This window comes from Haliotis cracherodii, unplaced genomic scaffold (assembly GCF_022045235.1).
Source record: "Haliotis cracherodii isolate W230 unplaced genomic scaffold, xgHalCrac1.p SCAF_3, whole genome shotgun sequence".
Taxonomy (NCBI): Eukaryota; Metazoa; Mollusca; class Gastropoda; order Lepetellida; family Haliotidae; genus Haliotis; species Haliotis cracherodii.
The window spans coordinates 10,028,731-10,055,380 of record NW_027266286.1 but is presented as its reverse complement, the minus strand read 5'-3'; the positions used below and the strand labels follow the sequence as shown (position 1 = coordinate 10,055,380).

Here is a 26,650-nt window from a genome sequence, read left to right as displayed (position 1 = left end):
AATCGTCATCACCATCATCATCACCACCATCATCATCATCACCATCATCACCACCATCATCATCATCATCATCATCATCATCATCATCACCACCATCATCATCATCATCACCACCATCATCACCACCATCATTATCATCATCATCACCATCATCATCACCACCATCATCATCATCATCATCATCACCACCATCATCATCACCATCATCATCATCATCATCATCTTCACCACCATCATCATCATCACCATCATCATCACCACCACCATCATAATCGTCATCACCATCATCACCACCATCATCATCATCACCATCATCACCACCATCATCATCATCATCATCACCATCATCATCACCACCATCATCATCATCATCATCATCTTCACCACCATCATCATCATCACCATCATCATCACCACCATCATCATAATCGTCATCACCATCATCATCACCACCATCATCATCATCACCATCATCACCACCATCATCATCATCATCATCATCATCATCATCACCACCATCATCATCATCATCACCACCATCATCACCACCATCATTATCATCATCATCACCATCATCATCACCACCATCATCATCATCATCATCATCACCACCATCATCATCACCATCATCATCATCATCATCACCATCATCTCATTATTGTACATTTACATGATCAGGAGTACATTTTTGTCACAGGCAGTTCTGTTGAGAACAATGCCACAACACTGTTACACACATGAGAGACTGCCATGAGACCTTGTTATCAGTGTTAAACTGACCACAATGTATCTCACACATGCAGCCAGTGTCCGGCCAGTGTCTGTGCTCCACCACTGATGACCACAGCAGCTGCTTTCCCCAATTGGCCACAATCACCTGGAAGGGAAATGACCAGAACAGGCGCACATTTCACTAGTAATGATGACCTGTCACTCACCCCGGGAGTTACAAGCACCTGCTGCCTCTCGTCAATTACACCTGATGCATTTCTCACCTGTGTGATGATGGCTGACGAAAGAATGGAATTTCAAGGACAAAGTGATGTGTTCAATGCAATTATTTTCAGGAATTTATCAAAATCAGAAAAGATTTCAATCCTTCGGCAAGATGTCAATTTGACCTTTGGTAACTAAGATATGTCGTCTAAATATCTTCCAGCATTTGAAATGTAAAAAGTAAGAAATATAAATTTAATATACTGCTTTATTCAGTGATTTAAAAATACAATTTAGCAATTTTAGAATTTAAATAATACACTATCAAAAACACCATAATATGTTAACACACTTTCCCATGAAGGTAATACTTTCATGGTCTTATCGGCAATATAATTGAATATATAACAATTGAAAGATGAGATATAGCTTTCTAAGCTTTATGATATTTGTCTGTGTGGTATAGCAATTACCAAGATTTGATCAGGCAGCTGAAGCGAGTGAGTGAGTAAGGTTTTACGCCGCTTTTAGCAATATTCCAGCAATATCACGGGACACCAGAAATGGGCTTCACACATTGTACCCATATCGGGAATCGAATCCGGGTCTTCAGCTTGACAAGGCTACCAGGCCGCTCCTCAGGCAACTGAAGGATTTTTAACTCTTCTATAAGAAACGAGAGGCAACATGACATCTTGTGAGCATTTAGGAAAGTATTACAACATAAAATCAGAACGATAGGTCAGCCATAGTGAAGAGGTGAAATGGGGTTTAACGTCGCGTCCATGATTATTGCACTTATATAGCGACGTGCATGTACGTATGTGTGGTTGTGTGGCTGCTTGTACTAGTCCGAAATGATGCTGATTAATAGTGCTAGCTCACTGAGATACCATGCCACAGTTTAACATGAATACCCCACTCAGACACAGTATACTGACTCCGAGCCGACCAGTCCTTGTTTTAATGCTGAGCGCCAGACAGGGTAACAACAAGTACCATCTTTTAACGTCTATTGGTATGACGCGGTCGGGGATCGAACCCCGGACCTTCCGCTCCCCGAGCGGACGCTCTACCACTAGACCACGGAGGCGGTCCATAGTGAAGACATAGCGACTTCTATGCATTTCCAAAATGACAGTTGGTCATGTGATGACTACCCTGATTCAAGGTTAAAAGACCCCTGAAGATTCCGGGTATAATAGGTCTTCAGCAACCCATGCTTGCCGTAAAGGGTGACTGTGCTTGTCGTAAAAGGTGACTAACAGGATCAGGTGGTCAGGCTTGCTGACTTGGTTGATGCATGTCATCAATCCCAATTGCGTGGATCGATGCTCATGATATTAATCACTGGATTGTCTGGTCCAGACTCGAATATTTACAGACCGCCGTCATATAGCTGGAATATTGCTGAGTGCGGCGTTAAACAACAAACCAACCAACCAACAAACAACCAGGTTAAAATAGCTCCCTAACAACCTATGCTGGCCACACGAGGCCACCAGTGGATCAGACGGTCACGCCCAATCACTTGGCTGATTGCGTGTCATTCTCCCCTGTGGCATAGGCCCATGCCTATAGTATCAATTAATGGTTTGTCTTGCTCTGACTCCATTATTTACAAGCCACTGTCATATCGCTGGAATTTTTCTGAGAGTTGCATTAAATAACAAACATACAAAAATATTAAAATAGAAACAATACTTGAAACTTATGACAGAAGATCATACCACTCATGTAAAAATGTAATTCCTCAATCAAAGGTTATAAACACAGGAAACAGATCCTGTCTCTAAAACAAAATGTACGGTACTACTAATTTTGTTTCATCACTAAAGTTTTCAAAGTCACTGTTGTCTCGATTTCTTATCATTTTGGCAACACTGGTTAAATTATGTATTTTAGTTGTTGTTGAACTTTGTTTGATTTTTTAAGTAATGTGAGACATTAATTACAAATTAGAAAAATAAAACTGAGACTGATCCAATATTTCATTTGCTTGAAATATTTACTGTTATTTCTCATAGATATTCTCAGATGTTAAACCATATATTTGAATCAAAATTCCAGTGAAACATTTGGACTATTTTTTCAAATACCTTCACCAATATATCCCACTTCTTAAGAAAAAAAAAGTAATTAGTTGACAGAATATTGTTAGGCAACCATGGGTCACTAATTATAGAAATAGGCTGCAAATAACAGATGCAATCTAACCATGACATCCATAGTGCCCATATTGTCAATCCTAGCTGTCGAAATAAATACCTACACAATTATCACGATAAATCTTTGACATTTCACACCCAATTTCTTTACATATCTTAATGTAATTATGGCAATTCCATATCCCGTCTTCATGCCAAATGTGGACAAAGATCACGATCTCTCACTTCCTGGTTTAACCTTATCATCTCGCTTGGAAGCGTGTCTCCGCTCAATCTGGTTTGTCTATTTCTTATCATCGTTCATTTCGCCAGCATGGCCACCCTTGTCTACATTACATAACTGTCAATCATCTGCTGTAATATGACACAATAAACTGCAATAGGCAACCAGCCTCTCTCCCAGGGGCTATGAAATTCTTTATGTCCTCCCTTCTTGGCAGACTCTCCCCCAGGGGTCCATCTCAGCCCTAGGGTGGGGTCGAAATCCTTACCCCCTTCCTGAACCCTTGCTGCTGTTATTCAAACATAACTGTCTTAACGAGGGATTATCCCCTAATTAAGAATGCCTCATTAACTCAGCTTTGGTTCCTTAATGCAAAGACAATTATGTACTTATATACATCAAAGGTTGTTGCAGAAATGGATCATTTCTGTAGTTATGGAACTAACCAAAAGTGTGACTGTGACATCAGCAATGAGATGCCCATTTAACAACCATCTCGTCAATTTCGTCATGTTCATTAGCGAAGACTTCAATTTTGTTTCAAGTTCCTCAAAAATATGTATTTGATCTAAAACTACTTTTATACCACATTCTTTGATCAGAATGGGTTTTATTGATTTAAAATGACATAATTGGTTTTAATCTAAGGGAAACCGTTTTCTTGCTACCACTAAAATCAAGTCCATCTTGCCAACTGTAACCTTATTTCACATAACTTCAAACACAAGTTTGCCTCCAAGTGTTCATTTTATGAAAAATAAACAAAAAACCTTATTGGACATTGTCAATTTGGACAAATTATTGTAATTTTATCGCATGTTTATTATATTTTAAAGCCTTTCTCCACAAATATTGAAACTGATTAAATTTCTTTTTATCAAAGTCTTTGAATTTAATACTTTACAACAATAAATAAGTTATATAAAAGTTAAATATCAGAATTACCAAAACCATTTTATCAAACAATTGATTACAGAACATGGTTTTGCGTCAACGTATTTAGTTGTGACAATTCCCCAGCTAAACCCATCCCTATGATAGACCAACTCAAATCTTGAAGATTAAGTACTGTCCACTAAATAGACATCTAAAGATAAACAGACTTAATGAATAGAGAGAGAACAGCATGTTATGTAAGCTGAGAGAAGTAAGTACATTGGCCTTCTCTGAAATTGTCACACAATGTAATACACCAGCTATCACTGCCCAAGGGGACAATAAGGGGTCAATAAAAAGGTGTTGGGGTCAAATCAAGGGACCCTCAAAAATGAAGTGTTAGACAGTTAATAAGGATCATCCCCATAACTTCAAAGGGTTGGTTTTGTGTGAGTACAATGTTGATAGTTACTGTTACTGCTGATGACAATAGATTGAAGGGTGTTGATTTCACAGCTGATTGATGAAGTACATTGAAGTGAATCGAGATGCTCTACTGACCTGATGTGGAATGAGGATAGATATATAAGGGTTGAAATAAACTATTCCTTTGTGTGCGTGAAGGTTATTTAAAATGTGGTTAGTTGATGAAATAATTAAAATGGTATCAATTAATAGGGTTTGGAAATTAACAGTTATTTGAATGAAAATATTGTGATACGAAATTAACTCTTTGGTATGAAATTCAAGTAAAGACCTTAAAACTTTAATTACACAATTTCTTTATTACAATTAGTGCGACGTTTTGGTGTTTACTCTGTCCCATTAGTCATTCACTGGCTTCATCATCTCAATCAGTTCTCTGTGTCCATCAATCAATTTACTGTATAAACATTGATGTTAATAAGTATATATACCTATGTTGTTCAGCATTATCCATCCCTTGCTTGATAAAGGTGTTAGGATCTACACCGAAACGTCGCACTAATTGTAATAAAGAAGTTGTTCATCCATAGAACTTGTCTTTCTTCATCACACCAACTTCTAAAATGCCACTGAAAGAAGTTTTAATTACACAGATACTAATTCCTATTCCTTAAAAGAAACCTTAGCCAAGCTAGAATAATTAATAAAAACTGAAAATGTACATGTGCAACCTTTTTTTGTGTTGACAAATGTGAAATCTTTCGGAGTCAAGATTTAACATTTTTGGTCATGAAGCAGAACAACAACTTAGACTTTGTACTTTTTTACTTGGTCAACTGATTTGCCGAATTTAAAAATAAAGAATTCAGAAAAAAAAAAAAATCTGAATGACAAGGTTTTTTATGCTTCTGATGGGAAAGATCACATTAAAAAACAAAATAATCCTGAGTACATTTTTTTGACTAAACAATATGAGTCATCATTACAAGTCAAATATAAATGTTAAACCCTAATCAACTGTCAGACCAACCAATCAATAAAACTGACATGCTGCTGTTATTGTTCAGATTTAAGTGAGTGAGTGAGTATGGTTCTACATCGCTTTTAGCTTTTGTTGAGAACATGATCTTCAAAATGCCTCAAGAACTAGATACACAAAACATTAAACAGACAAAAAATACAAAGAACAAAAAGACAAGGAAAGCTTGATGTTGGCTTTTGGCAAAAAAATTGAAACAGACTGTCTTTGAGACAAACCAGAACTCGATCCACTGAACGATTCATTCACCACTAAACTATCATGAACAATTTAAAAATTCAATATGATTCTGACATTTTTTGAGTCTCAATGTTTCCAATTGAAGATTACAACTCCTTCAAGCCTGAAAATTGGAAAGTTTTCATCATAAATACACAAGATCCTTCAGAGGATGTAATTTGATCAACAGAAAAATATGTAACAGCTATTTTTTTCTACATTACAGAATCAATAATGCCCTATCAACCTATGACTCATTTAAAAAGAATATCATCGTGCAACATCAATATGATTATATCACAGAAGAATATCCTTCATAAACAATAATAATGGCATCCGATTCACTGTGTTCCTTGCATGGTGCACTGGGCAAGACGTCACAACATCATCATTGTCTGGCAGAACACATCAAAGAGTTCCATGTACACCAGAATCGGTTGCCAGGAACATGTTTTCCTGTGTCCTACATTGACACTTGTCAGTCTAGCAAGGAAGTCAATGTCACTCAGAGAAGGGCGTCAATTTCCTCCAACCATCAGAAAAAAATTTATGATCAAATACATGCTTGTTATGATTTAGACTGAAAACACCATTTGTTTTGAATTGGGCTTGAAAATGTTATTTCAACGTTCTTTCAAAAACAAACATCACAGGTTTCAGTTGAAAGCATGTCAAACATTGAAAATTTTACTTAAAAGGGCGGTAATTAGTCTGAACTAGGAGAAATCAAAATAAATCCTTGAGCAAAAGTTGAGAAATACGGATATTTTTTTCCCTTTCAGTGTAAAAATGGAAATTCTTAAGCAATGATGAAATCTTAAAATGTCTGTGCATCGAAAGGACTCACAATTTGTGTTTGTTAAATTTCAGTGTTGGGACACTTCCAGTTTAATCCAATATTCCAACAATTAATTAAAATAAATTTATGAAAATGATAAATAATTGAATACCCCAGCTGCTGTTTGTTGCTGATTTAATTAAGGAATATGGATCAATTAATCTACGCCAGTGATGTAACTGTCCATTAGCCAAAAGATGCATGAGTTGAACCAAGTCAGTGTAACACCAGCTCAGGGAAGTCATTCTTGCTTCCTTCATGTCCATGAAAAAGTATTCATACTTGCCATGGTCAAATTTAATCATTTTAACTCAAATTGTTGATTCCATTTTGAAGAATTTGTACAAACATGTGCTTAAAAAGGGATAAAAGCACCTCACAGAAATGGTCATATTTAATTTCTGTACCAATTCATGGATGAACAGAATATTGTCATAAATATTGATAAATACTTAATTGAAGATTTTAATCCAGAAAAACTGATTAAGGTTGACCTTAGAATAATATCTCAGATATATATCTCAACTTGTGTACACATCAGTTGTTTATATTCCATGAAACTCTAAATATTGTTCTCTGATCCTGATGTAAAGTTAAACCCTTCACTTTATCATCAAATTACTGTCACGTTAGGCTGCATACAGCTTAGATAATTAAATACAGCACAGTGATAGATGAAACTAAAAGCCCTGAAATAGACCGTTACAAAAGGCGCAAATATCTCCATCACTGTACGTAATGATGACATGTCCGTCGTAGCCGACAGGCGTCTATTTCTTGACCATCGGGCTAAGCCCCAATGAATCATGGGATAGAGAATCTGTCTGACTGCCAATACTTTTATCTGTGTCTGAATTAGGTTTCCTTGTGAAATGGACAACACAAACATCACAGACAGAACTCAGGAAATGTTTTTTAATTCAGGCTGACACTTTCTCTACCTAGAAATCTACGTCTTCCTGAAAATGGGGAAAATGTTTTTGAAAGCACTCTGGTGATGGATTTCCCAATTTTAAAGACAGACATGCCCTTTCACGGCCTAATCCCCATTACCTGGAACATACATTGTCAACTGTATGATGGGGATCTTGAGTCATGAGGGATTGTAATCCCCTTTCAGTAGTAACATTCACAGAGAAAGGTATCGCACATTTCAGCATGCTGAGAGTGAGAATACACAAGGATGTGTAGAGGCTGGGATGAAGAAGAAGGAGAAGAGGAAGTAGGAGGGGGAGAAGGAGAAAAAGATGGATGAGGACAATAAGAAGAAGTAGCAGAAGAAGACAGCAAAGAAGCAGAAGTAGAAGATAGAGAAGAAGAAGTAGAAGGCAGGGAAGGACGGCAAGGAGGAGGAGAAGGAGAAGGCTGAGAAGTAGAAGACAGAGAAGAAGAAGGAGGAGTAGAAGGAAGAGAAGGCACATTAGAAGGCACAGAAGGATGAGAAGAAGTAGAGTGAGTGAGTGAGTATGGTTTTACGCCGCTTTTAGCAATATTCCAGCAATATCACGGCGGGGGACACCAGAAATGAGGTGAAGTAGAAGGAAGATGATGAGGAGAAGGCAGAGATGGAGGAGAAGGCACAGAAGGAGGATAAGAGTGAGTGAGTGAGTGAGTTGGGTTTAATGCTGCTTTTAACAGTATTCCAGTTATATTGCGGTGTGTCAGCTTAATGTGGGAGGAAAGCCCAAAGTGATGCAGGTCTCAGACGTTTACCACATCGGTGAAACCCACGAGCACGGGTATTGTGCTGACAAACCTAGAAACATAATCGGGATGAACCAGGATTCGGACCCACAATCATAGGTTTCTGGCGTGGCAAAGGGACTCAACTCTGCACAGCGAATCGCGGCGCCTTAGACGACTGGGCCACCCGTGCCCCCAAGGAGGATAAGAAGGAGGAGGAGGAGATGAAGTAGAAGGAAGAGGGTGGGGAGAAGGCACAGAAGGAGGAGAAGAAGGAGACGGCAGAGAAGGAGAAGGAGGAAAAGGAGAAGAAGAAGAAGAAGATTTCTTTTACATTATTGTGTCACTGTACTACAATACACACAGAAAACATAGATAGAAAAGTATTTTATTTCGAGTGTGACACAAGGCACTTTTAGACAAGTTTAGATGTGCCCAGTGGAATTAAAGCACGATAACTACGGTCCAGATTCGAATTTTGTCAATGTCATTTTACCAAGACTAGATAATAAGAAGTTGTAATTTTTAAAGTTTGTTCCCTTCCTTTGCTACCCTTTTCCATTTTTGAATCCTGAAATTTATTTAGGAATCATACTGTGCATTAAGTATGTTCATATTTTGTCACGTTTGTTTGTCATTTCATATGATAAACAATGTTACAAAGTAGAGCTAAATAATATGGTTTCTCTGTGTGCCCATCAGGCACCGGGACCATGCCATGACAATTTTAACCATGAAATTGGCAAAACAAATACACAGAATATACAAACCTCGTGATGGAATCTTTCAAATCTCAACGATTAATTATTTGAAATTTAAACAAATCATTGAAAAAAAGCAAGTACACATATTATTACTGATAAAAGGAAAAATGTTATAAACGATTAACATAGCTCATCTTAAAAATGAGTACTTTGTACAAAACATTTTTGAAACTAAAACAAATTTATGCTTTTTTCTGATAGAAGATAAGTTTGAGATAAAAGTTACTAAAATCGCCAAACTCTTGTAGTCAAGGAAACAAGACTATGGTAATTAGTACTGTATTTGTATACATCATAGGGACTTTCCAAATAACTGGCTGCTAATTAAAAGCCTGATTGTTCTCATTAAACTAAGAATTACAGGACCAATCCTTGGAGACTTAACATCAAGTATAGACAATATTGTCCTCATGTAAAAACAAAGAATCTCATTTGAATGACTTTAATTACTTTACAACTTTGACTTGATAATTAGTTAAAACAACACACTCTATGATGGTATTATCATGTGATTGTAGTGTCTGATTGGTTAAAAGACTACTTCACTTTCGACTCCTATTTGTATACCTAGGAATACACATTGGCAAGTTCATTAAATCACTAATCTCTGGAGTAAAGTAACCTTTAACCAATCCGACACTACAATCACATAGTTAGGGCTTATGACTTCAGTAATGGGGCCCCAAAACAGTATAGTATTGTTATGCCTAAACCCAGAAAGACTTATGCTTCACAGACAATCAAAAATGCTGTTTTTGATAAAACATGCTGCAGAGTTCTCAAAATACATATTATTTGCTAAAACATGAAACTGTCTCTGTCATTTAACTTTATTTCATGATTTAATAATAAAAAAGATCATTAAAATTGTTTCTCAAAAGAATATGCAGATAAGGCCTCAATATATGTAATTTGGTAAAAAGTGTGTATTTTGTTGCTTTTAAAGTGATCAATAATTATAGTGAAACATCAATAGAGTGTAATATTCTTGTTGTATAATTACTGAAGAGTTGTCTTAATACAATAAAATTGCTACATTAACAAAATCAGTTTATCATTTTTATGTATTTCCTCATAGTCTTATATTTTGTCTAATAATTCGCATACCATCAGTACATAAGTATGGATTGTCTGTCTTACAGACCCTGATACAAATATATCAAATATAGCCCATGCAAGTCTATAATGTTTGGCAAGTCTAGATTACTTCAGTATCAGGCAAATGAAGAGAATCTCTGGGCTCCATTTTATTATATTTTTTTTAAGAAAATTTAACAACTGTTTTTTTCTGTACAATATGTTCATTTCAGAGAGTAGATGTCAATCTATAGTATGGCTTGCAAACCTAAATAAGCTGAATAGATACTCTGGTCATCTATCTATTGGGAGTGAAGTCTTGTTGTGGCATAAGGCAAGTAATACAAGTCAGAGAGAGTGAGTGAGTATGATTTTACGCCGCTTTTATCAATATTCCAGCAATATCACAGCAGGGCACACCAGAAATGGGCTTCACACATTGTACCCATGTCGGGAATCGAACCCGGGTCTTCGGCGAGACGAGCGAACGCTGGGCTACCCGACCGCCCCAATACAAGTCACAGGTGTGAGACAGACATCAGAGTTTGATGTAATGAAATAATGTCCCACTGCTTTAATTAAATACAGTGAAACCCTATTTTCCAAGACCCTGTTAATCCAGAATCCTGTCCTCCTGACAGCTGCTGCCAGAAAATACTATACCCAGAGGAACTGCTATGTGCCATGGATTTGTTTATCCAGAGATGTTACTATGTACCCATCATTTGTTTATCCAGTTATGTTACTATGTACCAATGATTTGTTTATCCAGAAAGTTGATAATATAGAACATGATTTCACTTGGAATGTTTCTGTCCATACTAACATGGTTTCATTGCATGCAAGTATCTGAGATCTGTTTGTGGGTGAAGGTGTTTTTTTATTTTTTTAAAAGTTATCAAAATACTAAACTTACATAACTCAATTAAACATTTTACACCACTTGTATCTTATAATCGTATAATACATCTCTATAAGATTAAGACCTTGACGGACACTTATTCGACAATAATTATATTTGATAAGACAAATGAAAAGTGAAACATTCCCATACGTCGCAACAATAAAAATCAACCACTCATATACAGTAAACTACGGTTATAACGAACTCAAAGGGACGACCCATATTGGTTCGTTATAAACGTAGTTCGTTATAAACATATATACAGCAAATGACTGGGACAAAAAAAAGTTTGTTATATCTGCCAGGTCGTTATAAGCGTGTTCATTATAAACGTTGTTTACTGTACCTTATAAACAAAAGAATGATCACATTCCCCCACTAAATCCCACCCCCACAGAAACTAACCAACCACACACACATTATGAACAGAGAATATTCTCAAACTGTACAGATATCAAAATCATTCAGGTGAACTTTAAAGTTGTATTCTGTAACCTTGATCTGTTGGAAATGTCATTGGTATCATTAAGTGTAAATGCAGGAAGGGGGTTATCAATGATACTTTCATCTATAATTCAATTGTGATATATGATGTATCATCATTTACATATCGCTGCTTTATCATAATATGAAATAGGATAATTGCATTTATGAAAAATATGACACTGATCCTGTATCAAGACAGGTCATACTAAATAGCACTGATCATATTTTTTAGTTGAAGTGCACATTCCTGATTCCTGTGTGATTTGTGTGTTTCTTTGTATGGACTTATTGTGGATTTTAAAAAATACATTTTCTTTATGTTTTTTTTATTCAATGACTTCACTTGATTTCATCAGGTGTAAATTAGTAAAAAAAACTGATTATAATATAACTTTGTAAAAAAAAACATATTTGGTATATCTCACTATTTCACTTACCAAAAATGTATACAAGTTTTATTTACAACAAATAAAAAAATAAACGTGTCGCTGTTGTTCAACACAAACAGCAACCGCTAAAACAGTCTGCTGTCAGTCAGATCCCGTCTTTAAATGACTGTACATCGCAATCAATAATGTGTTGACATTTATTCCAGTGTCACTCTGACCGTTTCTGACGTTGATAACAAACGTCACATTGTCACACAAATACCCCTGAAAGAAAAAACAACGAATGTCACAGTTTTCTCAACCAACTGTCTGTTTTGAAAGGATCTTGCCACGCTGTGTTTACAACTGTTGCATCGAAATTCCGGCAACACGGACAGCTACCGTGACGCATGACAGCGCATGGCGCTTGAAAACCTGTGATTGTACGGGTGTAAACAATGAACAAAGGGGTACTTACCCTAATTGTTTCCTCCACACTGTAACTGGGGGTTTTCTGGGGGTGACCCCCCGAGGACTGGCTTTGCTTACAATGAGCCATGGTGACGATTTTCCACTTGCGTTTTCATAACTCCGATCGCCAATCAGCACAAACAACAGGTACCTCACAAATGCAGGTTTTCGCTATAAACACAGGATAGAGACACATACATCCAAATCTTGAATAGAAAAAGAGCAAACGATAGACTCTAAATGCACATCTGGTATATTCGCCCCCTAAACGATGCTGGCGATGCTTCTCACAGTAGGGAAATCCCTCGATCGCTCTACATCCTAAATTCACAACATTCACGTTAGGCTCTTGCTAACCCACATGTAGTAGAGGCGTCTGAGTCATTGAGTGCGATCTCGCATAAATTATGAAAATTGATTTTCTCAACGAAGGCGTGTTTTGCTTGATCGGTAAACCTAAACAATTCTGAATTCATTGCCAGTGTGTTCATTAGTGATTAGTATATGTGTGGGGTTTTTTAAATATTCAATTACATACGTGTTGGGTTTATTGCATTTTTTTGTGAATACATTAGTTAATTAATATTATTTCTGTACATGTGATCGAAATTATTATATAGGCCTTAACCGCGCATTTGTGTGGATTAAATAACACACAAAAAAATAAATAGGAAGGTGTGTTGTTTGCGAAGAATATATACTTGGGTTTTACAGTAACAGTAACTTCTATTGTCACCCTTGTGCAAATGATTTTGATTATTGCCCTGTAATTGAACTGTCCTGTGGCAAATTTCACACATCTGTGACATTTATTGTACTTCTTTACAGCAACACCTGTATCGTCACAATACGTTTACGATCTAACCACAAAACCAAAAATAACACTGAGCCCTACGTCACGGAATTCTGTGTTTATATTTGGCCACTGCACAATTTGGCGGGTGTTTTCTTCACGACAATGCTTTTCCCGCAATATTTTGTGCGCGAAACACTTGCCTGAGCGTATGCTACGTCTTAGATGCTAATCAGCCGCTTATTGACAGTCGTAAATACATACGATCATGTGACAATGCTAGTGTAGACATGTTTTCCCTCGCGACACACATAACGCTATTCACTCACATGTTCCGCATGGACATGTTTTCATAACTTGACCTATGACCTACCGTGTCAGACTGTGTGATTGGATAACTGTATCGCTAGCTGTCAATCAAAGTAGGGTGCCATTCTCTGATTGGTTAATGAAAAGTAGGCGGGTTTATAGTTTCTAAAAACGCACTATCTCGCGCCAAATATTTGTAGTGGCTCGAATCGATTTCGCACAAAAATTATTTATCCACGGAGGGTGACAAGACACATCGAGCCCCTCCACCCAAGGATACCTCAGCAAAGCAGGAAATAATTTGGAACGGATCTACACACCGGGATTATCCTATTCCATCCTACACAGTAACTGTTGTCAACAATTGCAAATGCATATGACAGTTTAGTTCGAGTTCGTGTACAGGCAAGTGAGATATTTCACTGCAAAAACAAAGGTGTGTTGGTGATTCATTTTCAGTTTTCCATGTTGTTTTCATAATTTCTCAAAATTGACAAACATGTATTATTAGCACCGTCATATGCAACCATGTCCTTTCAATCGTTTTAGATCGAGTAATCATTATGTTTAGACATGGCTGATGTCATAACTGTCAATGTACAAAACCATTTTTTAGAGTGATCATACAGAGAAGCGTACTTGTATTTTATGTAATATAAGTTATTACCAATCGATATGCCTTATGTGCAACGATACGTATTTGTAATTAGTTAATTGTTATGATTTCAAATTTTGACACTTGTACAAAAATAGCCACAGTTCATATTGCACCAGTTGGCTCGCGACCGGTATTGACATGTTCAAACACCGTGTGACCTAATTTTAGGAAATTCAGGACTGCTATATCATTTTTTTATCGTTTCAATGCATATATAATCTATATCTTTCGAAATTATCCCGTGTCGCGATGATTTACAACTATTTTCAAATAATTTTTACTCCAAAATGTAACCGGGCACACCCCCGCCATTTTACGTATCCACGTTCCGGGCCGATAGGGCCCGTCGTGGGTTACTATCACGCGCCAATTTCGAACGTGCAGAAATCGTACAGACGAGCCAAAATAACGCGGAGTCTGGGTGCACTCACCGGTGTCGTATGGGGTTTCACTCGGTAAGTTAGGTTAGATTTTGACGTTTAGGTGCATATTGAGTGTCCGGGTAGGTCTAATATCTATGTTAACTTTGGAAATTCTCAAACGGTTGTCGATTTCAGGATTTATTTACAGTTAGACGAGGACGCCGGTAACTGGGGCAATGTTTTGATCTCCGATTTCTCTTGGTCCCAGCTTCCTATGTAAATTAGATATTATAACGGTTTGCCAAATCATATTTTGCTATTCAGATGTTTAATAGCACTCGTGAGTGTCTGTTTGATTTAATTAAAATCAGGTGGAAAAATTATTTCGAATATTTTAACCCCTTGAATTTTAGCGGGAGAATGGGCGCGCCAGTTCAGTTGTCAACATCGGCTTGATCACTTCACCACCTGTTGACAACCTGCTTTGTTCAAACATTCTTACATTAATTTTCAAGTCACAGTCCTATCAATATGTATTCTTGATAGCAAATGACTGGCACAGATTGCATAATTAGATTTATGACCTCAGTCCAAGTGTAGACGACCCACAATAATTAATCACGGATTTCACACTCTGTTGCACTCGTCATGGCATTTTTCTTCTACAGCTCTTCCGATGTCAGAGCAGTCTGACGATTTTCATGAATTTTATTTGTAAATAAAATCACCTGAAAATATTGAGTCTTTGGAACATGTCTTTGAAGAAAAATACAAAATGCAATTTAATGTTTTGTTAGAGATTGAATCTAGAAGATTGTCATATTGTTTATAACATGGGAATTTCAATATTTGTAAAAAGATGGCTGCTGTAATAGCTAAAGGAAAATACTCAAAACACTGTTTTTTAACACTGTTCAAAATTGAGTATGAAAATCAAGGGGTCATTATCATAGCTCTAATGTTCAAAGTTAAATTTAAGTGAGTCCCATGATTCAAATACTGAGAAACATCCAGAACCCCATTAACTTTGAACACTAAATCCATATAGCCCACACTAATCACCTTAATAATCTAATGAGTTTCTTATTATAAATATAAACTTCATTACCGTACCTTAAAGAACTCTTTCCTATACTTTTCAGTTCATTCAAACATCCCATATCATATGATCAATGACCAAAAATTATACAACTGTGAAAGTTTTCGTAAAAGAACTATGAAATTAAACATTGTATGTTTCTGTTTCAGGAATGGCAGGATTAACCAAACAGTTGCTGTCCGCAAAATTAAGGGCATCAATAACAGAAGAAGATGAAAGTGACGAAGAAATGGCATCATCCAACGTGCCTTTTAGTCAGAAATCACACAGCAGTGATATCAAGTATTGTGATCACAATAAAAGTCGAACATCTATCATTAACAAAGAAAATGAAAACAGTCCCAAGAGAGTATCTTCCCCAAGATCAAAGATTCGTATTCCACTCGAAGATTCCGATGTCACTGTGGATAATGCCATGGACAATATTGACACTGATCAAAACAATAACAGTCAGCCAGTGACACCTACCAAACCCAAAGAAGACGCTGAGGCTCCCTTGACCCCAACAGCAAATCTAAAGATGCTTTTTAGTGCTGTTAGTCCAGAGATTAGAAAAATGCAGAGTAAATTGAAAGAAGAGGCTAATGCTCAACAAGTAGCCGAAGAATCAAATCAAGATGCAAATGACTTTGACAATGAAATATTATGTTCGTCTCAAGAGAGTGACTCAGGCAAACCAACTACAGGATCAAGAAAAGAAAAATCTCTTGGACTTTTGTGTCAAAAGTAAGATGTCATGCCTTTTAACTGATAGATAAACAAGAAATATTTTATTGCGATACGTCTTTCATTATGTATAAATTAACACTATAACATTCGACAAAGAAGCCTTAATTTGTGGATTCGAATTGTCATTTATGGTTGGAGTTTTGTGATGATAAATATTTATACAAATCAATATGAAGAGATAAAACGGTTTACTTACTATGGAGAAAGTACATTAACCAAACTTAAATGATGCTTGATAAGTTTCAGATTTCATGTCATGGCAAATAGCCTATAGGATTACAAGTGTAGACATGAGTCCATCCAGATCATAGATCTGAGAATGGAACATCAGATATTTAAAGAAAACTGCAAATTCTTATAGCTTTTTCACCCATCCTAGAACCCTGTCACATGGCTGGAATATTGCTGAGTCAAGTGTTTGACCAACAAACAAAAATAATCACTTGTCTTAGACTTGTATCTGTGTTATTTTTACAATGCTTTCTGAATTTTCAGGTTTTTACAAAAGTATCCGGAATATCCAGATCCATCACAGAACTTTGAAATCTGCCTCGATGAAGTTGCCAAAGAACTCAGTAAGTACTATCTTCGTAGGTGCTGAAAAAAACAAGGACAAGGAATATGATTATTTTTATATATTCTTAGTTGACAATCAAAATGTGTCAAGTGTACAGAATTATGTTATTTTTAATTTGAATTGACATTTGGATAATGCCAAAGTCATCTTGACTCTCCTTTTGAACTTTCAGTCAATAAAATATTTATCAATGTCCATGTTATGTGTATTTCAGGCGTCGAGAGAAGGAGAATCTATGACATCGTCAATGTGCTGGAGAGTGTCGAAATTGTCAGCAGAGTGGCAAAGAATAGATATGCATGGCATGGAAAGACCAACCTTGTCACGACACTTGCAAAACTTAGGGTAAGTGTTATTGTGAAAATGGCTACGGGTGTAGTTCAAACAAAAAATGTCTACTTACATGATTCAATATAATCAGAGCGTGAAAAAAAGCTTGACATCACAATAATGTACATTATATTTTCATATTTCTTTAGGCTCTGGCTGAGACTGAAGGTTTTGCAGAACAGATGGACAAACTGAAGGAACTTGAATTAAACCGAGAACTTCAAGATGGGGAGACTTGCACAGTAAAACTGCCAGTTGAAATGGGTGACAAGGGTAGGTTGGAATCATTGCTAGTTTAATTTTAAATATCTATTCCCAGCAATCATTTTTGTCTGTTTAAAAGATCTGATATATATCAACAGATTTACAAAGTTTTGCACCAAATAACACAATAGTTTAGTCAACTCCAAGTGAGCGATGTATTTGTTTTGAAACTGGTTATCTATAATTTCAACATGATCATCTGGAAATTATGCTTATTTCAAAGTAACCTCAAGGTTCCTTAATACTGAAACACCAAAGATTGGAAACTTAAACACGGGTCCCTTCAATTTTATCACTCACAAATTATTTTATATGATGAAGTTCCAAATATGAAAACTTAATTGATCTTTTCAATCTGCTGTATTTGGATGTGATGTGCAAAATTGTTTCTGATTGCATGATCCAACTCCTTGACAGATCTTCGATTATTTCCCTTAATTGGAACTCCACGACTTGCCAAAAGATTACCTGAAAGAGAATGTGTCTGTGTGGAGATCTATTCCTGCTGTAAGTGATAAATCTGTAGTGTCATATATCATGCCTGTTTCAGCAGTCCGGAAAGACAAATCCCTTGGCATCATGAGTCAGAAGTTTCTCATGCTGTTCCTCGTCTCCAAACCAAAGACCGTCAACCTGGATCTCTCGGCTAAAATACTCATTGGTGACCCTCTCATTGACAGGACTGAGAGTGCCAAATTCAAAAGTAAGAAATCTCCTGAGGTTCATCAAACGAGTGCTTAGGAATATAGTGTTTCATTCTGGACCTGTTAAGTTTTGGGTCTGTTCAGACTTTGAGGTTATTGTGGGTCGTCATCTGTTAGGCCATTGTAAATAATTATTAGATTTGATCCCCAGTCGCCTCACATCATTTTATTGTTTTCAAGTATCTACCGATGAAAACATTGCTATGTGTATACCCTTCTTTCTTTCCTTGATGAAAAATATACAGAGTCCAACCATTTATGATTCATATTAATCTCATCAGTCATCAGTTAATGCACACAGATGCTTTGAAGAGTATGCATAAAATACAATGCCTCTCGCCTCACAATATTGAAAAGGAAGTGGATGAAAATCTTAAACTTTATTGTGGCCTAAAATAGAATTTGTGTTTTACCTGTTCTGGTAAAAATACCCTGTAGTGTTTTGAAGGCACAGGATTAACACTGATGTATGTATGGGCACTCAAGCATCACTGAAAACACAACTATGATATTTATCATGTCAATGTTTTGGAACTTATATGTACAGGGAGTGAGTGATGAGTAAGTGTTGCTTTAAGCCGCATCAGCAATATTCCAGCTATTCGCGGCTATATATGTACAGGGAAGATCTTAGTATGTTTTAAATATCAAGTATTAAGTCAAACAGCTACATTAGCATATATGTTTGTCACATTAACTTTCTTTTGTTTTTCTTTCAAGATTATCTGTGAGTAGATTTTTATACAATGCATTTATTTGAACATTGTTTCTTGTTTCCAGCTAAGATCCGGCGTCTGTATGACATTGCCAATATCCTCACTAGTCTTGACCTTATTCGTAAGGTCCATGTCACGGAGATCAGAGGTCGTAAACCAGCATTCAAATACATCGGCCCCGATGTTGATAACGTCAATGATGTTGGTTGTAAGTATTATTTTGTATTGCATTTAGAAATCACAGTTACATATTTACTACAAACTAAAAACAATGTGAATTCTTGTGTCTTCATTTTAAAAAACCATGAAAACTTGGCATTGTACTTGACGCTTGTCAATTTCATACTTTCAGTTTGCTGCACTGATGGATGTCATCGGCCCAGTTCTCGCCACTCAATGCTTGACTGTGTTAAAAATGCCAATGGTAAGTACACACAGATGTCTATGAGTTGAATTTTGACTAAAATCAAAGTGCTTTCTTCCTTCATGCCAGATATTACAGTTTTAAAATTCATGTATGTTAATATTTGTGCAATGCTAAAATGTTTGGATTTTTTCCTGATTAAAAGATTTTTAAAAGAATTTTTTTAATGAACATAAAAACAATAATGTTGCATTATAATGTTTTGAGTTGGACATGTTTTCTTATCTTAACTCCTTTCTGTTTTACAGTTGCCAACCTTGTAAATATGTACAGACCCATTCATCCATGTGTTCCTGTACAGAATCCATCTGTGGTTGCAACATTAGCAGGTAGGAATTGCCACAACAGTAGACACTTGCCCCTGATGGCCTGTGGGTAGTCACATTTTGATGCAGTGCATGAAAATATTAGAGGGAGGGGGGGTTGGGTTGTGCTTGAGGTTTGCTCCTGTAATATTTGAATGTTGGGACCCCTCTATCTCAGATATTCAACATTAGGGTTATGACAAGGGTCCCAGCAGACATTTATGCTTTATTTGGACAGTGCAATAGGATTAGGATGGGTATTGGAGGTTTAGTGTATCACAATATTACTATAATTGCAATACATATCATGATATGTTGTATAATTCTACATTTTAATTCTAAAACAATCAGAAACATCAATGTATAAATTAAAGAGTTCATATACAGAACAATACAAGACACATAATCAGAAGTACTTCTCAGGAGCTCAAAAACTCATAACACGAGGATATAATTTTCAAATATGTTAGATATTGATGATATTACTATCTGTTCAATATATATCTGAACTTCATTTAGTCATCCCATAAAGTGGTTGGACACATTTTTTAAATGAAAACCGTAAAAGTATCACTACCACTTAAAAAATTGCCTGTTATGGCAAGCATGGGTTGCTGAAGACCTAAATCCCGGATCTTCACGGGTCCTTAAAAATATGTGTTAAACAGTAACTATTGAGATGAAGATGTTCATTAGAGGAACACATAATTGAAATAAAACTCTACAGCCAGTCTCAGGCAAAAAAATTCTCTAGATGCCTGATCTAGCCCTCTCTACAGCCGGATGAATATGAACTATTATGCTTGTAAGAGGCGACAAACAGGATCCGCCAGTCAGGTTCTCTGACTTGGTTGATGCATGTCATCGTATCCCAATTGCATGGATCGATGCTCATGATGTCAATCACTGGAATGTCTGGTCCAGACTTGATTATTTACAGACCGCCATCATATAGCTGGAATATTGCTGAGTGCGGCATTAAACAACAATTTTTAAAAAAACAACAACAAATAAACACATTTTTAAGAAACCTATTGTGCACAAACCAATGTCAGAAAATTGCATTATGTGTGTTATTTTATTTCCAGAAGCTAAAACCAAAGTCAGCAAATTGAAGCAGGAGGCTGACAATGCTCCCCGTCGCTTTTCTCGCCATGCATCTTTCGAACAAATCTGCCAAGTTGCTGAGAAGGAAAGATCCAAATTATATGGATGTTCCTCTGAACCCTCTAGTCCTGTTAAAAAACTCAACTTTGATGGTAGGTATTTCAGATTTCTTTTTTATGAGGCTGAGAAAAAGCTGTCAATGACTTGTCCAAAAATAAATCATTTTAGTGTGTAACTGCTTGCTTCCTGGTTCTTAGGCATCTTTTGTTTTGTGCAGAATAATTATCCTGCAAGAGTGTCTTAGAACCAATTTGTTTACTCATACAGTCTGAATAATGGTATCTGGTCAAGGGGAGATAATCCTTATGGACAACCACTGTGTGACCCACCAGGGAAAAAAGGGACCTTGTGGGTGCTAGGATACAATTGTACTGTTATGTCATAAAGAAAGATGTTTGACATCAACTTACTTCCATTTAATCACCATGTGGGCTGACTGTACAAGAATATCTTATTTTTTCTGTCATTGGTTTGTCATGTTATATAAACATTATTTCAAAGCATTTCGGCATACATGTCTACTTTCAATTAATCAGACATCATTACATACACTGCAATCATTACATAAACAGTTATAAGTCTGAAAATGGGACTTTGCAGAAAATGAATCCAAATATTTGGTAGTAATCTCTGTAATAAGTAAGAATTATAGTTGATGAACATTATTTTTGTTGTCCAAAGATACTGTACTTTTAAGAAGTAAGAAGTCAAAATGTGATTTTTCTCCCATAAGGTCCCTTTTCTCATGGTTGGTCACATATTTTGATTCAGAACAGTGGAAGCTTTAACTTTGAAATAGTCATTTTTTAAATCAATAGAGATTTTTGGGTGTTTTTTTTTCAATAGCTTTAAGAAAATAGGACCTGAAATTCCTTTTATTTTTAACTAACAATAGTTTAATGATGATGTAGCACATATCATATATGCATTTGTGAGGATGATAATGTATTTTTGTAACCCATTTTCAGAAACATTTGAAGATCCATTGCCTAAACCAGAGTTGAAAAAGAGTCAGAGCATGCCATTAACGGTAAAGAAACCATTGCTCATAATGAAAGATGGACAGCTGACCATTGTCCAGGATTCTTCAGAAAAGAATAAATCCAATCCAGGGACTCCACTCACTTCACAAACAATAAGCCTAGCCAAAAGTTCCGGCAAGGCTAATGCTTTTATATTCAGGACAAAGCCTTTGAATCCGTCAGAGAATATGAAACAGCCAACAATGATTCCACTGACAAGAGATCAGATTGATGCTGTGTTACGCTCTCTCAAAGTTCCAGTGCCCATGGAGAAGGATACTTCTAGTCTTAAAGATGCTTCAACTCAGTCATCCCCTAATACACCATCTACAGGTAAATCTCAACAGACGACAATCTTAGAGCAACGGTCATCGTCTCCAGATTGCACCCTTGCAGCCATGAATGAAACTACCCCTCAGGCTCAACCGGATCGCCGTGGCATCAAGCGGACATATGTGGCCGTAAGGAACGTTAATACTGTTGATAAAAGGATTCGATTAGCCATTCCAACACCACCATCAACAGAGGAGGAGTCCGGAGCCAGTTCATCGGACAGCTTCTCCCATACTCCTGATGGAGAAGTGGATGCAATAAATCAAAGATGTGCCAAACGCAAGGTCGCAACAGATAGGAGGGCGCTTCATCTTGCTCCTGAATTCCGTAACTCACCTCCCATGTGCAATGTTCAGAGGAAACCAACGCCAGATACATTCAATCGAATCACAGCATCAGAACTGGAGCTGGCTGCTCCTTTAGCTGATGATGAAGATTCTCCGTGTGGAAAGCTATCCCCAAGGGAAAACAGTAAATGTCATATACCCGCTCAGACTGTTTTACCCACAATGCAACGTGTAACAATCCAACTACCCAATCAGCAACCAATGTCCGTGTTTCATGTCCCCGTGAACGGTCAGGACAAGATGCCCAAAGTCTCCCCCAAATCCTTGCCACAATCCCCACCCCTTCAGGGCTTTGCTCCAACCCAACCATTGCAGATTGTTGGAGGGATACCAGTAACACCAAATGGTCAGCCAATGGGTTTCATGGTACCCGTGACCTTTAGCCCGCCCTTGACCCCATCTAGTCCCACAATGTTCACCATGCCCACCCCACAAGCTCAACAGAATATGACCTTCACCTCTGTACATGTTATGCAACCTCAGGTCAAGGTCACATCGGCTTCCATTCCATCTTCTGTAATATCCTCGCCACTACAAACATTTTCATCCATTCAGTCACCACAAGTCCGTATGATCATACCCCCAGAACAACCAATAACCACCTCAGCAGGAACTTTCATCCACAAAGACGGATCTCTTTTTACCCCAATAGCATTTGCTCAGGACACTAAAACTGCAGTACGAAAGCTGTCTCTGTCTGATTTGTGCTAACAAATTGTCAATGGAATTTTGTGAATGAATTTGTACAGACATGAAGTATTTACTTCTTGGAATTTGTATTGATGAAATAGTATTTATCCCTATAGTATTTTAGACAGTGAAAGTGCAAGCTGTAGTTCTAGTTTTGGCATGGAAGATGCTTTGATATTAATCTGGTGCAGATATAGATGCATTTATTTTTAGATGAAATGTAGTTTAGTAAATTATTCCAGTTATTTAATCAAATGCTGATCATTTAGTCGCTAGATTGTACTGTGATAAATCAGTGGGCACATATATTGTTCAAACCTGGGTGCACAGCAAAACATGTCAGTGTGTAAATGCATTACAGTATTTGTAGTTTTCCTACATTACAAATCAATGTTTTACATATCATTCCACATTGTTAAGTTACACCTTACTTTTACCAATTTTCTAAGTATTGAATTTTCTTTTAATCCATCCTGCAGTATTCCAAAGATGTGATTTATTTTTTTAATTTCATACTTTATTTTTTTTTAATCAATCATAAGTTTATTTTAGTTTCCATTTCTTAATCATCTCATTTCTTTGGTTAATTTCATTTGACATTAATCTTTAACATGTGTTCGTTGCGTTGTCAATCCATTACCCAGTTTTGTTATCAGAATGAATGACATAAAATGTATGTTGTTTGGGATACCTGTACTTGTGTGTTTACAGTTGTTTTGTTGCCATGGTTACTGTTACTTTGATCTCATGTACATTACCAAGCCATTCCGCTGTTAGTAAAATAGCTGAGATTCTGCTTACAAGTGTGCTAACGGACAATTAATGGAGAAGGCAAGCAAATAATTCCATATTTGCAATACATAATGCAATGAACATTCTTTTGCAGATCATAAAAGAAAAGAAAGTAAACATTGCAATGTGTTTAGTAGTATGAATTTTGAATGAATCGACAAGGGCAACTGCATAATTTGTGTAGGGGATTTTGAAACAAATGGTTTTTTTAGGGTTTTCTTACTTCTATCAGGTATTAGAGACAGCTGATTTTATTGTTATTTTACATAATAATGTAGTTATTCAGGACTCATTTAACATTGATATCAACATGTAACCACCAAATGGGCAGCACATTGTAGATGAATCAACCCGAATATATTTTTATGAGAAAATGAACCTAGTGCAGCATATCAGAGTTCTCAAGCTACTGTCACCTTGACTTCACACCTCACAGTAGTGTGAAATGGCAATTTGGCAAGTGTTGTGGTTTTCATGACAAATATTATTGGTTTATTCATAGATATAAGAGATGATATATGGCAATTTCAAACTCTACTCTTACTAAACCATAGACTTAAAAAAAATATTTATTTTATTTATTTATTCATTTTTTAAGATCAATAATATTATTCAGGCTGGCACAAAGAAAATTGGGTAGTTTAATATGAACCATAAACTCTTTTTTCTGCTTTATCCATGGTCGTTATTCCAAGCTTTGTGCTTGGCCCCAAGCAAGTCAGTGTTACATTATGCTAGTCGTGCCATTTCCAGATTATAATATATTGGTGAAATATTTTCATGTCCATTTCATATTTATGTTCATTGCAATGCCTTTTGCTAAGGCAAACATGGCTTGCTCAATGTGTCAATTTCATATACAACAATACTCTTCATTGTGACATTGTCATAATAGTACATGGCGTACTGTTGTTACCAATTGTTAAATTTTATTTTTCTCCGTTGTGTGCCACATGGAACTTGGTTGTAACGAGAGTTTGTTGTGTATAGAGTCAATTGTATATATACTACAAGACGGATTGTATAATAAAATACAATAATCAAATATGCAATGAAGTGATTTTGTTATTTATACATCAGGATCATGCGGCATTAGAAATTGGCACTGGTCCTGTAGTCCTTGCCAATCCGCCCAATAGATAAGGTATCATGACTAGTAGAGATGAGCCCTTTTTAAGGGTTTTGGTATATGTTATTCATTATAAGGACTAGTTTCTAAAACGCTGAGAATGGGATATCATACACAAAGAAACCTGGACTTCAAATATTCTTTACTGGTCACCATTATCAGCTATTAATCATAACACTGATACATTCCTGGGACAATACCTAATTGGGAAACAGTGTTGACACCAATTCTTTGTCAATAGCCATTTTATTTTATTTTTCTGATGTCAGTTTTCTTTGGTGTTTTGTAAAAATATGACTTAAGTAGATCCTTGCCTTCAAAAATTTTTTTAGGACTATACCTGTATTAGAGATTGGGGGTTCATAAGCTGGTCTGTCATTTTGGTCAACGGTTGTGTATTTCAGGATGTGAGGACATGTATGAAGGTTTTATGGATAACAACTTTATTGTTTGTAACGTTTCAAGGCTACTTCTTGCAACTTCATCCTGGTGACTTCTAAATGCCTATCAAAGACTATCAGGATGGTTCCAGTAAGGTAATGGTGATATTCTTTGGATTGGAGTAATATTGAATCAACAATATCAGATTCCATGTAAACAATATTCAGAAACCAGCTTGTTTTACTGGGTTAATATTTTGGTGGGGTGACGTTTGCTTGAGACCTGTGGTATTTTAATCTGGGGACTGCTTACTATATAACTTTTAACATTAGGATTGTGAGGAGGAACCCATTTAATGCCATTTTCAGAAGCACCTTCACAACCAGGCATTGAATAGCCATGCTTCAGTATGTTCTGATAGACACATGCTGGTAAACTGTTGATACCAGAAGATGTTATCAGAATAATTATCCCCCGCTCCAACAAAGTTGGCGGGGGATATTGAATGGGTTCTGTCAATCTGTGTGTGCGTGTGTCCCGAAATCGTTTCTTGAGCAAAACTCAGAAACCGTTAAATATTTCTCTACAAAACTTTGCATGTCTATCAGACTCATGCTGAACTGGTGCCTTTTCTATTTAGGAATTGGGGCGGTCGGGTAGCCTAGTGGTTAAAGCGTTTGCTCGTCACGCCGAAGACCCGGGTTCGAATCCCTACATGGGTACAATGTGTGAAGCCCATTTCTGGTGTCCCCGGCCATGATATTGCTGGAATATTGCTAAAAGCGGCGTAAAACCAAACTCACTCACTCACTCACTCACTCACTATTTAGGAATTCTAGAAATTCATAGTTTTTACATTTCCATGGCAACAAGTTGGACTTAGGTTCTATAAGTGTGGTGTTCATTTTCGGAGCGTAACTCAAAAACTGTTAAATACTTTCTTACAAAACTTTGCATGTCTACCAGGCACATATTGAACTGGTGCCTTTTGCTATTTAGGAATTTTATAAATTTTTATTTTTTGTTTCCATGGTAACAAGT

The 26,650-nt window shown here is 36.5% G+C and overlaps 2 protein-coding genes across 4 annotated transcripts in view; one reads left to right on the top strand and one right to left on the bottom strand.

Annotated features, from left to right (window-relative positions):
• The window catches only part of LOC139473941 (neuron navigator 2-like), a 733,750-nt gene extending 720,932 nt beyond the window's left edge, over positions 1-12,818 (bottom strand). The window contains exon 1 of the mRNA XM_071256769.1: positions 12,486-12,818. Within this exon, the coding sequence (XP_071112870.1) occupies positions 12,486-12,566 (81 nt within the window). The 5' untranslated portion in view covers positions 12,567-12,818. The remainder of the gene's footprint in view (positions 1-12,485) is intronic.
• Positions 12,819-13,763: 945 nt separating this feature from the next.
• On the top strand, positions 13,764-25,112 carry LOC139473867 (transcription factor E2F8-like). 3 transcript variants are annotated; one of them, XM_071256650.1, is made up of 11 exons: positions 13,764-14,016; positions 15,849-16,425; positions 16,924-17,003; positions 17,220-17,350; positions 17,485-17,608; positions 18,153-18,302; positions 19,084-19,227; positions 19,372-19,443; positions 19,692-19,772; positions 20,837-21,007; positions 21,884-25,112. In XM_071256650.1, the coding sequence occupies exons 2-11, from the start codon at positions 15,851-15,853 to the stop codon at positions 23,326-23,328; spliced, it is 2,973 nt and encodes a 990-aa protein (XP_071112751.1). In that variant the 5' UTR covers positions 13,764-14,016; positions 15,849-15,850; the 3' UTR covers positions 23,329-25,112. The 3 variants fall into 3 exon arrangements, with proteins under 3 accessions (XP_071112751.1, XP_071112749.1, XP_071112750.1); XM_071256648.1 differs by having other exon boundaries at positions 18,150-18,302; XM_071256649.1 differs by lacking the exon at positions 13,764-14,016 and adding an exon at positions 14,619-14,693 and having other exon boundaries at positions 18,150-18,302.
• Positions 25,113-26,650: the final 1,538 nt, after the last annotated feature.